This window comes from Solea solea, chromosome 3 (assembly GCF_958295425.1).
Source record: "Solea solea chromosome 3, fSolSol10.1, whole genome shotgun sequence".
Lineage (NCBI taxonomy): Eukaryota > Metazoa > Chordata > Actinopteri > Pleuronectiformes > Soleidae > Solea > Solea solea.
Genome location: NC_081136.1, coordinates 35600395 through 35614716, shown reverse-complemented (window position 1 = coordinate 35614716; position 14322 = coordinate 35600395). Strand labels below are relative to the sequence as shown.

The window sequence follows — 14322 nt, the reverse complement described above, 5'->3', positions numbered from 1 at the left end:
CAGAGACGTGGCTCTGCTACATACTAGCTGTGCTAGCAGAACTCGCAACGAGTAACATTTCTGTCCAAATATAACTTCAATCTATGACTATATCAAGTAAACATGGGTAGGTATAAGTTTCTCTGTATCCGCACGAGCTTTCGTCAGCGTTGGTGGTATAGTGGTTAGCATAGCTGCCTTCCAAGCAGTTGACCCGGGTTCGATTCCCGGCCAACGCAAATGTTTTTTAGCAAGTTATTCATCCGCTATCAAAACCAGGCGATTGTGTTCTTTTTTTTTTTTTTAGCTGTTGCTTCAAGTTTAGACAAATGCTCACAAAACAAGTCTTGCAGAATTTAAAAGGCACTTTTTTATTATTTGCATTTTTCAAATATTCCAACGTCGCAGCATCTTGGATTAATTCACTTTGACCAGCAAATTACATCCTGCTAATCGTCTGACAAGAAAATAAACATTTAAAAAAGTCACATGGTGATGTGGCAACAAACCAGTGTAGCGACGCGACCACATTGTAACAGGAATGTAACAGGAATGTAACAGGAATGTTACAGTCCTGCGTGTGCGACTGATTTAACATGAAACAAATCAGACAGAATCGCAATAATTAACAGTAAGTTAAGTCCGAATTCCGACAACAACTGGACTGCACCATATGTTGCAAGGATCAATTCATATTTTCCCCCTCGCAGAAAGATAAACATTTATGTGCAATAATTTGGACTGAAAAATACTGTTTTAATAAATATATATTCTTTGAAATGGTAAAATATGAAACCTCAAAAACATTTCTTTGCTTGTTGGCAAATATAATGTTTGTGTGTGTGTGGAAGCCATGCAGGATATATGAGGTTCAGTTAGAGTATACATTTTGTTTAACATTAATACTTGGTTATAAGCTTATTTATATCTGAAAGTTGTGTTATTAAAGTTTTTTTACTGTGTTTGTTTTTGTTTTTTACTGACTTTTGGTGCCACCAAATCTTTTTGGAGGACTCATGATTGTCTGGAGCATTGTCCGTCTTTTCCACGTCTTTGTGTGTAACCTCTTTGCTTAAGACAAATTTGGTATCAGCTAACAATGTGTGTGTGTATGTATGTATGTATGTATGTAAGTATATATATATATATATATATATATATATATATATATATATATATATATATATATATATATACACGCAAGTACTTCATTATAGAAAGATAAAATTGTGAGGGTGAAATAAAACATGACACTTCAAAAAAGGCTACAAATGACTAAATACTGAAGCAGTTTTTCAAGGTTAATCCGCACTGTCTGCGTCCATGTTTCCATTATGAGCGAACCACTGTGCTCTGGCGACCACGTCATTGACGAAGTCCCCGCCCGGAGTCACACTGTCCACCTCTTCAGGGTCGTCCAGCGCGATGACTTTCTCCGTACCTGCGATGTAACAAGCTAACGCACCTGAAACACAGTGACGCTCGTGGTAAACATCGTAAAAGATGATTTCCTGTCCAGGTGCATTTCTGCTTTGATTTAAATGTTTAGCTGTGAATCACACTATTGCACATGACTGGGGCTGGCCTGTTAGCATGTTAGCCAGAGTTAAAGAAAAAACATCAACAATAAGAGTTGACGTTGACGTTTTCACCTCTAGAAAGGTTTCCAAAGTAATTAGCTACTAATGCTAACGTACATACAACAACTCTCTATATAGTCGTTCAACAGCTGTATAGACGATCAACGACTGTATATACAGTAGATGGTCAATGACTGTATGTAGATGATCACCGACTATATAGACGATCACCGACTGTATATAGACAATCTCCTACTGTATATGACGATCAACGACTGTATGTAGACGATCACTGATGTATATAGACTATCAACGACTGTATATAGATGATAACCTATTGTATATGTGAAAATGTATCGCATATGGATGAATGACGAGCGTATGTAGATATAAACTAAAGCTTTTATATAATTCACTGTATATACACAATTACTGACTGTATATGTACGATCATTTACTGGATATGGATGTTTGAGGACCGTATAAATTGTATAAACAACAACTCTTTAAGAATACGTGAGTGTATAAATCATGTTTTTGTACCTTTCAGCTGTTGTTCTCTGGTCCAGTTCTTCGTTCTCATCATGGTCTTGATGAGCAGTGTCAAGAAAGTGGCTCCCTGTTTCACGTGCTCGCTGCTGTATGGGCCACCTTCAGTTGCGTGGTAAGTCTTATTAATCTGCAGCACAACAACACACCATCAGTTCAGAGGACCCCCCCACACACACAAACACACACACACACACACCTACCTGCATGAGACCGTAGCACTGTGAGTCAAATTCTCCAAAGCCATCGGGTTTCAGTTGGGTTCCACCCCGTGACTGTCGGGAGATGATGGCGGCGATGAGGGCGGGGTGAACTCTGAGTCTGCAGCGAATCAGAGTGACTGTCAAGTTTGATCAGCTGATAATGAGTTGACACATTCAAAAAAAAAGCCTGAAAACTGTCTTTAGATTTGATTTGGCAAAGTTTTTTAACCCTTCTGAAAGGATTTGCCATGCACACTTCTAGTTAGGATAGCATAGAATAGGAATAGACCCACCTACTGGAACTCTTTTTCAGTTTCCAACAGGATTAGTATCAAAATAATCAGCCCCAACCATTAAATTTGTTGGTACCCTCGCCTTGGGTATAAGAGTAAATTGGTACGGTGATCACAACAGTCATCTGATTGGGCGATAGAAAAAGGTGACTCCTTTGCGACCGGTGTGTCTTCCAAGCCTATTTGAGTCTATTGAGCCCAACCCACCTACCAAGTAAAGGTACCGTTTTCAACTTAAATGCAAACCTGACCCAGGGCTTTACCATCCCAAACCATACCGTACCAAACTGAACTGTACCATGAAGAGACAACAAAAAACACACAAACAAACACCAGCTTAGATACGTACAATTGTCCCACACTGATGATGTCATTCCAGTAGTCCTTAATCTTTTCCCAGTCTTGGCGTGCCAGCTGTTCAGAGGCTTTGACTCCAATCAGCAGATTACCTGAAACAGAGTCAAACAAAATGACTATTATTTATTATTTAGTCACACTTTTTAGAGTATAGTATGTTTTTAGCTTCATCTTTTTTGCAAATGTATGTTCTGGATCGGGTTTGAACCCATAGGAAACTCCTCAAAGCTGCTGTCAACGTTATTCTTCCTCTTTTTCAGGCTTCACCACAGCGGATCATCTGCCTCCATCTTGTCCTCTCCATTGAGTCCTCTTCTGTTACACCGACTGCCCTCCTTTCCAACATCTGCACATGACCAAACCGTCTCAACCCTGACTCTCATTTCTAATCCTGTCCATCCTGGTCACACCGAGCGGAAACCTCAGCATCGGCAGCTCTTTTTATTGTCTGAGTGATCGAACAGACCGAATATTCCTATTTTAAGTAGCACCGGAGCACCACTTCCATAAGGTTCTACTGTATCACCTCGTCCCCATCGACTGTGGTTTAACAGCCGCAACTCACCGTGCTCGTCAAACGTCTTGTTGTTTCTCGCTGTGTCCTCAGAAGCTCCTGTAGTGGTCATCGTGAGGATGTCCATGTGCACTGAAACAGACGGAGAACACACGCCCAGTCCCTGATTATTGTTCCATGGATGATAACAAGCTGATGACCGACTTAATGTTGAATAAGAAGTTCCAGTTTTATTTCCACTAACGGTCGAAAATGTATTCTTGTCACATTATCAAGCGCATAATATACAGGTTGCAAAATAGGTATACATTTTGACAAGTTTTCCTCTGCTGTGAAAAGAAAACAAAGACAGACCTTGAGTCTTTGAACGCCGCATGTACACGACAAAGAGGAAGAACAGGATGGAAAGGGTTAACCCTAACCCCAGCATTGCAAAGGTTACAGCGTTCCAGAAGTCCTCCTCCAGAGAATCAACCTCCTCTGCAATAACTGACAACAAAAACAGTTGGAGTTACTAAATTTACTAAAATTCAAGTCTGACAACAATCAACAATAGTGAAAGTTTACCAGTGACAGGAATTGTGACTGTAATTGTTTTCTCCCTCAACACGCGGCTTCCAGGTATCTCTACCCGACAGGTCAGGGTTTCACTTCCTGTACGCAGGATAAGAAACGTTACAACGTTCAGCCTTGGGGAAATCTGGCGGGAAAGAAGGGCTCCTATTGGCTGAAGAAGCATCAGATCTTGATCGACTCACCTTTGAATGCAGTGATGTTCAGGTGAACCGACACAGTGAAGAGGCCGCCTTCTTCCACGGATGGCTCCTTCTGGGCGGGGAAGGCGTCTCCCGTTGTGTTCACCAGTGAAATGAGTGGCTCCGGGCTCCACCCACTGGACTTGCAGTGGACAACTGACTGATGGACAGTCAAGTTGATCTCGGACACCTTAGCTGCAGACAGACACACCTGTCACTGGTCTTCGCATAAGGGTCTGGACGTATCAACGGTATGTTGCGTAACCAAGGTACTTTTTTTTAAATTTACATTTGTGCTAACGGTCCTGCTCTGTAAGACTTCTCAAAGACTCGGTTGGAACACATTGGAACGTGTACCATGAACATCTCAAGAACATTTTGAGGGGCTTTCTTCAAGCAGGACGCCTCTGTCCACATCCGTCACTGCCGCTGTTAGCTTACCTTGAATCAGAGAGACAACCGCTATTTCTCCGTCTCTCTCGGATTGTAGTCTTAAAACTTTGCAGCTGGATCAGGAAGAAAACAGAAAGACACGTCAAGTTGAGAAAAGAATTTACAGGAGTAAAAAGCTGTGTCCCAATTCAGGGCCTGTGTCTTTTAGAGGACATGGTCGATGCAGTGTCCGGCATTTACAAGCTACTGCACGTTATGCACTTGAGCCAACCACAACGTTAGCTTGTTAGCTTCGTCAACAGCAAGCAATCTTGGAGTTAAGGTGAGAGTAATGACACCTGTGATATAGTTTTGAACACAAGTCAGTCTTGCTAGGTAATGGCAATTAGCATGTAGGTAATGTTCAGGTAATGCATGGAACACTTTTCCCAAGAAATCAACAACAATTCAACAACAATTCCAAATGTTGTACAACTAAATACTAACTTCCACCAAAAGCAACCTCTGTGAGGATCTAAAATCTTCACAATTTGTGAAGTCAGAGCGTTATCTTAACCCTAACCCTTTAAGACAGTAGTCTCAAAGTTCCTACCCGGGGGCCACATGTGGCCCTCCAATCGATTTCATGTGGCCCTCCAAACAATATCAAGTGGCCAACAACATCCAGCTGCCACTCACTTTAAGTTGCCGTAGTCTCGCAGCATGACATTCCGAAGTTCCAGAGAGCCGTTCGCCAATATGTCCGTCCTCCCTCGGTACTGGGGGTCCTGGTCCTTCACAAGCACTAGTCCTTTGCGGACAGCGCGAAGGACCGTTTGTTGATTTGACCCTAACGATTGATGATCCATCCGATACCACTCAACCAAATTGACAAGTGTGACGTCAGGCATGGGAAGAAGACATGGAAGGGTGACGTCATCGCCAACAAGTGCATAGAATCTTGCAGGTGAGTCGGTCTGTAGGGGTCGACCTGAAACCAGGAATCGGGAGAAAATGTGTAGCCCTCATCACCATTCACATGAGATTGAGTCGTCAAAATCACTGATCTTCTCTGTGGGCTTTGGTGTGGGAGAATGAGTGGTTTACCAACATCGGCTTCCTGTGGGAAAAGCCTTTGTAACGGTGTAATCCAGCTGCCAACACAGTGAACCTCATGCAACCACACGTATACTTCACTTAGACTTCACACAAACATACGACTTTAAACGTAACGTAACAATCAGCTGACTTCCTGTTCACATTGAGGAAGTCAAATCATTACATTCCATAAGTTAAATTATGAGAGACATTATAAAATGGGAAACATGTAATTATTATTGTTATTACGATTGTTTATTGTTGTATCATTATTATTATTATTATTAATAATAATAATAATAATAATAATAATACACATACATATATGTATATAGAATTATAATGTATCATGATTTACCCCACCACTGACACACGCGGTAATATTCTTAGGTAATACGATTTCCGGTCCCTGAAGTGTACACGAATGTGATTGGCACGTGTGACGTGTGTTTATTTCCGGTTTTACCGTTGCCAGAGATGTGGACAGATATTTCCCAGAGTGGTGAATAAAAAGTACAGTTAGCAGCACGTGGTGTGTTGGCTCAACTTATTTTACACAGCACAGAACAAGACAAAGGCCAAGACGTTGATCTTACTGCAACAAACGTGTGACCCTGTTGCTCTTAATTCGGCATGGAAGTGACGCCGAGTGACGCAGCGTTTTTGGGAATAAACCGATTGAAAACGAAAGCAACAACGGAAGTGTTAAAGTTTGTGCTTTTTTTTCAGAGCCGGGTTATCATGGCGACAGTCTTACCGGTCGGTGCAGGAAGAAAACCGCTGAAAAGCAGAAGCGAGCCCAGGAAGCGAGAGGTCATGATCGTCCCGGCGGAGCAGAGCTCTGTCCGCCGCTGCAGCGCTCGTGACGCGGGCAGGAGGTAGCAGCCGGATCCTTGTCAAAGCTTCTTGTGATACGCATGCGCACACGAGCGCCAATCTGGACAGAATACGATAGGTTTGGGCTTTTTTTTTGCATAATATGTCATTTATTACAGATGTTTGGTCATTATTATGAAATTTTAAGTCAATGTTTGAGATAATCTGTCATTTGGTGATGATTTAGAGATTGCATAAATTGTCATGAGATAACAGATCACCTTTATGACATACTGTCATTACAGGACAGCAAGTGACTTTTATTGTGAAATACGTCATAAGATATTTGTTGTGTTCAGTTATAACGATATACAATATTGAGTCATTATGAGATACTAAGTCATTATGGGATAGTAAGTCATTACTTTTCGATACTAAGTCATTATGGGATACTTAGTCATTATTATGAGATACTAAGTCATTATAAGACAGCAAACTACTTTTATTGTGAAATACTGTCATGGGTTAGTAAGACATTACTTTTCGATACTAAGTCATTATGGGATACTAAGTCATTATTATGAGATACTAAGTCATTATAAGACAGCAAACTACTTTTATTGTGAAATACTGTCATGGGTTAGTAAGACATTACTTTTCGATAATAAGTCATTATGGGATACTAAGTCATTATTATGAGATACTAAGTCATTATAAGACAACAAACTACTTTTATTGTGAAATACTAAGTCATGGGTTAGTAAGTCATTACTTTGAGATAATAAGTCATTATTATGAGATAGTAAGTCATTATAAGAAAGCAGATCACTATAATGACATAGTAAGTCATTATGCGATAATAGCCCACTATGAGTTGGTAAGTCCTTATGGGACAGTGAGATAGTAAGTCATTATAATATACTAAGTCATTATTATGATAGTAAGTCCTTATAAGGCAGTGAGCCGTTATAACATGTCATTAATATGAGACACTGAGTCACTATGACATGTCAAATGATTAGTAATTATATCAAATTACAAAGAAATTTCAGAAAATAAACTTGATCGTGAGTAAAATGTGATAGACAAGTTGAAACAACTCGTGTGGGTGTGTGTTGGCTTCCTGTCTGTTTATATTATTGAGGGGGTGTGTGTATGTAACAGCGCATCGTTTCCAGGGAATGCAGATGCAGCTGCAGATGAGAACACACACACATTCACAGCCTGAGGGTTGTAATGCTGAGCACAATGAAGAGATAAAAGAGAGAGGGAGAGACAAAGTGACGTGGATGCGCGCGAGGACCGATGAACCAACTCGTTTAAGGTCAGTTTAAGGCTCTTTAAACTGTTTCAGCTTCAAGTCTTAACACATATTCAGCACAGAATGACAGCGAGCGAAGACGCGTCAAAAATGATTCCATTTATATCTGAGACAGTGAGGACAGAAGTGTTTCAGCGACACGGTGAACTCATCTACGACTGCATAGAATACACACACATATACAGTATGTACATCATCACTATGTATACAGTAACTATCTTTATAGAACGTCACTGATAATAACGTGATCTGAACATTTACATCAATTTGTATACAGTCTCTGATTGTCAATGTACTTTATACTTAAATATAATTTATACATATGTATACAGTATTCATATATATGTATGTATATAGGCATTAACAGATCATTATGATGAGATACTAAGTCATTATTATGAAATACTAAGTCATTGTGATGAGATACAAAGTCATTATGATGAGATATTAAGTCATTAAGAAATACTAAGTGATAAAATAGTAGATCATTATAATGCCACACACAAGTCATGAGATACTAAGTCATTATAAGATAATAGATGAGTATTGTGACATACTAAGTCATGAGATACTAAATCATTAACAGATAATTGGTCATTATGATGAGATACTAAGTCATTAAAATGAAATGCTAAGTCATAAGATAGTAGATCATTATAATTCCATACTAAGTCATGAGATACTAAGTCAATATAAGATAATTGGTCATTATGATGAGATATTAAGTCATTGTTATGAAATACTAAGTCATTATAAGATAGTAGATGAGTATTGTGACACACTAATTCACGAGATGCTAAGTCATTATAAGACAGTAGATCAGTATAATGACATACTAAGTCATGGTATACTATAAGGCAATAAGCCACCATTATGAGATGATAAGTCATTCTGACTTTGTAAGTCATTATAAGATAGTAGAGCGCTATTATGTCATGCTAAGTCATTCTCTGGTAGTAAGCCACCATTATAAGATATCAAGACATAATAAATCAATATTATGAGATACTAAGTCATCGCGATATAGTAAGTCATGTGTTTATATACAGTGATTGATCATAATATGTTAATCATCATCAAGTCCTTAATCGTCTTTATATACACTCATGAGTCGTCTACATATACAGTAATAAAGACACTTAGTTCCAGCTAATACTTAGTGAGCGCTTTCATCTTCTTTTGTTCCACATATTCAACGACTCCTGTGTGCTGTGATGTTAAAATCCCTGATTTTCTTTGTGGGCTTTGGTGTGGGAGAGTGAGCGGTTTTACAAACTTCAGTTTCCTGTTGGAACAGTCAAGTCTAACAGTGAGATGAAGACGTGAAAGAATGTTCTTAAGACATCGTAGACATTTATTAAGAGGCTGTTTCCTCATGTGTCCACTGACATTAAAGAAATACACAAGCAGGTTATTGTTACTGAACTTGGCCACAACAATAGTGGGTTTCTCTGTAAAGACAGCGATGGCGAGATTACATTCCAACACTCTCTTCTGCATTCTCCGTGGCACAAAAACAAAAACAAAAGCACAAATGGAAATAATTATTATTAAGTACACTGAGTAAAGTGCATTTTCTCAGTGTGATGGGCAATCCATATCTTTGATCCGGAGGAAAATATCCTGCATTGGGATTGGGAAGTGCAGGAATGAGGCTTTTGGTCACATGCTGGTTTTCCTGCTCAAACACAGTAACAGACAAAAAAACCAAAACAGCAGAGATTCCCCCGTAGTTTGTTTCCTCATTCCATCACTTTCATACACACACACACACACACACACACACACACACACACACACACAGAGTTCATGTGTCTACAAAGAAAAGTCACAGTGGCTCCAAAGGTGATAGTTCACTGATTTTTAGCCTCTTAGCAAAAGGCTTATCTCATGAGAACCACATCTAAAATATTAAATGATGTGTTTTCCACTCCATCTCACTGTGAGACAGACTTTTCCAAGGAAAATAAAGTTGTGTTTACCACTCTCCCACGCCAAACCCCATAGGGAAAATCAGAGATTTGAGTTCATGGGGACACAGCAGCTGCTGGTCTTCTGCTGCCCGTTGTGGTCACTTTGTGTCACTGAGGTAAATTGAACGACGGCAGCAGTGGATCAACAACTCCTGTGTGCTGTGACGTTAAAATCACTGATTTTCTCTATGGGCTTTGGTGTGGGAGAGTGAGTGCTTTACGAACTTCAGTTTCCTCTTGGAAGAGTCTGTTTAACAGTGAGATAAAAAGTGTTGTGTGTGTGTGTGTGTGCATTCTGCAGAACACCTGGTTGCCATGGCCACCGCCCTGTGCAACAACACGTCGACAACATGGCTGACCGAGTGTTCCCGCGATCATGAACACGTCAAGTTCAGCGTCTACAAATACGTGTATCTGCTGGTGTTTCCCGTCGCCTTCCTCATCAATGCTGTGGTGCTGGTGGTGTTTTACCTGCAGAGCCGCCACAGGTGTGAACACACACACACACACACACACACTTTACTCAAAAAATTAGGAAAATGTATGTGTTGAAATTGTTCTGAGCTTTTGGAGTAAAATCAGATGTTTGTTCTATTTTATAATTTTCTACCTTGTTCTATTCTACTTTGTTCTCTTCTATTGTTTTTTCTGGTTTGTTCTATTCTGCATGGGTCTAGTCTATTGTTTTCTAGTTTGTTCTATTCTACATTGTTCTATTCTATACTTTTCTACTTTGTTCTATTCTACTTTGTTCTATTCTTTTCTAGTTCTTTATATTCTATTATTTTTAGTTTGTTCTATTCTACATTGTTCTATTCTATAATTTTCTACTTGGTTCTATTCTATTGTTTTCTAGTTTGTTCTATTCTATTGTTTTCTAGTTTGTTCTATTCTGCATGGTTCTAGTCTATTGTTTTCTAGTTTGTTCTATTCTGCATTGTTCTATTCTATAATATTCTACCTTGTTCTATTCTACTTTGTTCTATTCTTTTCTAGTTCTTTATATTCTATTATTTTTAGTTTGTTCTATTCTACATTGTTCTATTCTTTTCTAGTTCTTTATATTCTATTATTTTTAGTTTGTTCTATTCTACATTGTTCTATTCTTTTCTAGTTCTTTATATTCTATTATTTTTAGTTTGTTCTATTCTACATTGTTCTATTCTATAATTTTCTACTTTGTTCTATTCTATTGTTTTCTACTTTGTTCTATTCTGCATGGTTCTAGTCTATTGTTTTCTAGTTTGTTCTATTCTGTATTGTTCAATTCTATTCTTTTCTAGTTTGTTCTACTCTACATTGTTCTGTTCTATTATTTTCTTCAGTTTGACCCCAGCACCATCTTGTGGCCTGAAGAAGGCCAAACATTTTTCAATCACATCTGTTCACAACTGGAAGGTGGAATTAAAAAAACAAACAACGCTCGACCTTCTCCATGTTTCCCCAAACAGAAGCTCCAACTTCTCCGTGGTGGTGATGAACCTCGCTCTGTCAGACTGCAGCTTCTCGCTCACGCTGCCTCTGCGTTCGACGTATTACTTCCAGGGAGCAGTGTGGAGTTTTCCTGACTGGCTGTGCCGAGTGTGTCAGTACTTCTTCTACGTCAACCTGTACACCAGGTAACGCTAATGTCCCCACAAACGAACAATGTCCCCACAACACAGGTCCATACACACACACGCTCAGGCTACATCCACATGACTCGTTTTCACTAAAAAAAAACTGGACCTTTAAAACACAGATTCTGCTCTGTATCGACCTGCTGTCCACACAATCCTGAATTTTCAAACCCTGAAAAATTAAGAAATTTGAAAAAATGTTGTTGGTTGCAATTTAGTCTGGACGTTAGAATCTGCGTTCAGTTTCAGTTTGACCTAATTTTTCGTTGCAACATCGTTGAAAACACTTATTTTTTTAAATGAAAACAGTTGTGTGGATGAAAACTGAAAGAAAAGCTCATTATTAGCTCTATTCCAAAAAAGTGACGCTGTTCTTTCTTCAGCATCCTATTCCTCACTCTTCTGACTGTGCTCCGTTGGCTCGCCGTGGCCAAGCCCCACTATCACCGCTCACAAGCCACGCCCACTCGGACCTTATTGGTTTGCCTTGGGATCTGGCTGTTTGTGGGCGGGTCCTCTGCTCCCTTCCTGTACAGTGGCGTGACAATCAGGTAAAAAAACACAACCCTTTGAAAGACATAATACGTCGTATTTCTGAGTCAGCGTTATTTTAAACAATGACAAGACAAACGTTAGCATGGTGGCAGCTATCTTGGAAACCTGTATTAGGGTTGCTTTAGGTTTCTGAGTTTAGCTCGCTTGCTTGCTATAGCTTCACTATAGATAAGGTTTTTTTTGCTTTAAACACCTTCTCCGTCTCTTCAGAGAAAACCTGCCTCGCTGTTTTGAGCCGTCTTGTACGTCCAGCGTGCGACGTGTCCTGATCATGAACTACATGGGGACGATAGTGGGCTTCCTGCTGCCGTTCTTTATCATCATCATTTGTTACTGCAGCATCATACGACACCTGATGGGCCAATCCGGCCTGAGCAGAACCCCCAACACCTGCCAACGCAACAGACGCCACTCTGCGCACATGATTACCATCGTGACAGCGACTTTCCTGCTCTGCTTCCTGCCCTATCACGTGACCCGAGCAGTGCACCTGCACGCCACTTACAACCAGTGGGACTGCGGCGTCAGAGTTTGGATGCAGCTGGCGGTGGTGGTGACGCTGTGTCTGGCGGCATCGAACAGCGTCGTCAACCCGCTGCTGTACTACTACTCCACCAAGATGTTCAGAAACAACGCGATGTTTGCGCGTTTCTCGATTTTGTCCAGCAGGAGGTTAGCGATGAGATCCAGGAAAACAGAGACAGAGGAAGTTCATCAGCCGCCTCTGTAGCGGGGCCTTCGTTAGCACCGAGGATCCTGAATGTACTCATGACTATAGATGTTAAATTGTGTTTATGTTTTTTGAAATGCCAACTTCACGCTCTTATACAAGCTAATATCTTCAAAAGAGACGTTTTCCCAATATTTTTGTTGGTTTTTATCAGTTGATATAAGCTCAAATGACTCAGGACTCATCTTGTGCTCAGGATGTTTCGTAATAGTAGTGGGAAGTAAAAATGTCCAAGTTCCAGTTGAAGGAACACCCCTTTGGATTTCAATGTACCATTTGTAGTGCTTTCAGACAGACACGGTTCTGGTTCTGGCTCCGTTCTCGAGTCTCAGAACCAGCCCAGTTTAAGACCAAAGTAAGAGGATGTTACTCAGCATTACTCGGACTGAACACCTGCACTTTTTCCTCTATACTTCCTCTATACTTCCTCTACTTCCCCCTCGCAGCCCAGAATATGACACGCCCATTGATGATGTCATGGTTCACAAGGGAGAAGCATTTTTTGGTCCACAGCCGAGAGTAACCTGTTTCCGGGGTTAAGCTTTGTCGTCACGCTAAACGCCAATCAATGTGGCGACAAGACCCTCCCTCTTCGCTCACTTTACGTTACACGCAAATATGCGCAAGCTACTAGCACGGATATTATCATGTTTTTGAATTTGGTTGAAAATGTGTGTTCATATTAAATGTTATGGTTTTTTTTTGTCAAGTCGAAATGAAATATCTTTGTTTAAAGGTCCCGTTTGTTTCCTGTTGTTTTTCTTGTCGTTGTTGTCGTCGTGGGTGGCAAAAGACAGATTATAAACTGAAGTGACAGCACTTCCTGTTTATATTAATCAGCTTTTATAACAATATTTATTTATTGAGTCACATTCGGGTCTCTGTAATATGTACATTTGATTTCTTTGATATATTAAGTTCAAAAAAAGTGATATAAAACCTGAGACGAGACCCAAGTCCCCCATTTATAAAGTTACTATTCTTCATTCATAACAATGAAAACAGTTTATAGTAGTTACTGAATGAAGTTTATAAACTTTATAAGGTTTTAATTCAATAACGTTGTCTGTATAAAGTGGTATTAACTTTAGCAAGTTGGCTTTGTCAGAGGGAGGTCAAAGGTCAGAGGTCAGACATGAGTGTTACCATGGCAACAGGGAGGGAGGCGTTTAGTGACTGGTTCATTTCTTTTTTTTCTGGACAGAGAAGACTGTTTTGCTTTCTGCCTTTGTCCGAGTTTCCTGTGCTCCAGGTGCTTCCTGACCACACCCCCTTTTGTTTCACGGACAGACACACACACACACGCACACACAATGTTTGAGCAAACACAGAGCCTGAGGCAATGAAACTGGTTGTCAGGTGATATTTGCACACGATATTTACAGTCAAATTTTGTACACAGTAAACGCAGCCGAATCCACTGTCGTCACTTCCTGTGTGCAGCGACGTCAGTGACCGACTGACCACCATCACCGTGTTCCTGTGATACAGCAGGAAACCTTAAAACGTGAAGATTCTCTATGAGGTTCTGCACTCGCTCTCTTTGTCACTGAATTTTACAGCCCTAATATCTGTAATGATGACGCCATAATCACGTGACTGTTGACT

At 40.1% G+C, this 14322-nt stretch overlaps 2 protein-coding genes and 1 non-coding gene across 4 annotated transcripts; 2 read left to right on the top strand and 1 right to left on the bottom strand.

The window, feature by feature from the left end:
* The first annotated feature begins 146 nt into the window (after positions 1-146).
* On the top strand, positions 147-218 carry trnag-ucc (transfer RNA glycine (anticodon UCC)). The gene has a single exon. It is a non-coding gene; the product is annotated as a tRNA-Gly (tRNA).
* A 113-nt stretch (positions 219-331) lies between these two features.
* LOC131456348 (erythroid membrane-associated protein-like) lies at positions 332-6590 on the bottom strand. The gene is made up of 11 exons (XM_058624623.1): positions 6458-6590; positions 5302-5593; positions 4672-4736; positions 4234-4425; positions 4043-4129; positions 3830-3964; positions 3527-3607; positions 2954-3053; positions 2312-2429; positions 2103-2238; positions 332-1444 (listed from the first exon to the last, which is right to left on the bottom strand). Exons 1-11 carry the CDS (start codon positions 6516-6518, stop codon positions 1281-1283), a joined length of 1431 nt encoding a protein of 476 aa, XP_058480606.1. The 5' UTR covers positions 6519-6590; the 3' UTR covers positions 332-1280.
* Positions 6521-13454, top strand: LOC131456361 (cysteinyl leukotriene receptor 2-like). 2 transcript variants are annotated; one of them, XM_058624641.1, is made up of 6 exons: positions 6521-6655; positions 7695-7840; positions 10112-10298; positions 11262-11429; positions 11813-11980; positions 12195-13454. In XM_058624641.1, the coding sequence occupies exons 3-6, from the start codon at positions 10126-10128 to the stop codon at positions 12712-12714; spliced, it is 1029 nt and encodes a 342-aa protein (XP_058480624.1). In that variant the 5' UTR covers positions 6521-6655; positions 7695-7840; positions 10112-10125; the 3' UTR covers positions 12715-13454. The 2 variants fall into 2 exon arrangements, with proteins under 2 accessions (XP_058480624.1, XP_058480625.1); XM_058624642.1 differs by having other exon boundaries at positions 6539-6655; positions 7681-7840.
* Positions 13455-14322: the final 868 nt, after the last annotated feature.

Coding starts and splice junctions, on each gene's coding strand:
- LOC131456348 (XM_058624623.1), bottom strand. CDS start 6,518: ATGACCTCTCGCTTCCTGGGCTCGCTTCTGCTTTTCAGCGGTTTTCTT. Junction 3,965..4,042: donor AGTCACAATTCCTGTCACTG/GTAAACTTTCAC, acceptor TTTTGTTGTCAG/TTATTGCAGAGGAGGTTGAT. Junction 1,445..2,102: donor CAGAGAACAACAGCTGAAAG/GTACAAAAACAT, acceptor ACTGTGTTTCAG/GTGCGTTAGCTTGTTACATC.
- LOC131456361 (XM_058624641.1), top strand. CDS start 10,126: ATGGCCACCGCCCTGTGCAACAACACGTCGACAACATGGCTGACCGAG. Junction 10,299..11,261: donor TACCTGCAGAGCCGCCACAG/GTGTGAACACAC, acceptor TTCCCCAAACAG/AAGCTCCAACTTCTCCGTGG. Junction 11,981..12,194: donor TACAGTGGCGTGACAATCAG/GTAAAAAAACAC, acceptor CCGTCTCTTCAG/AGAAAACCTGCCTCGCTGTT.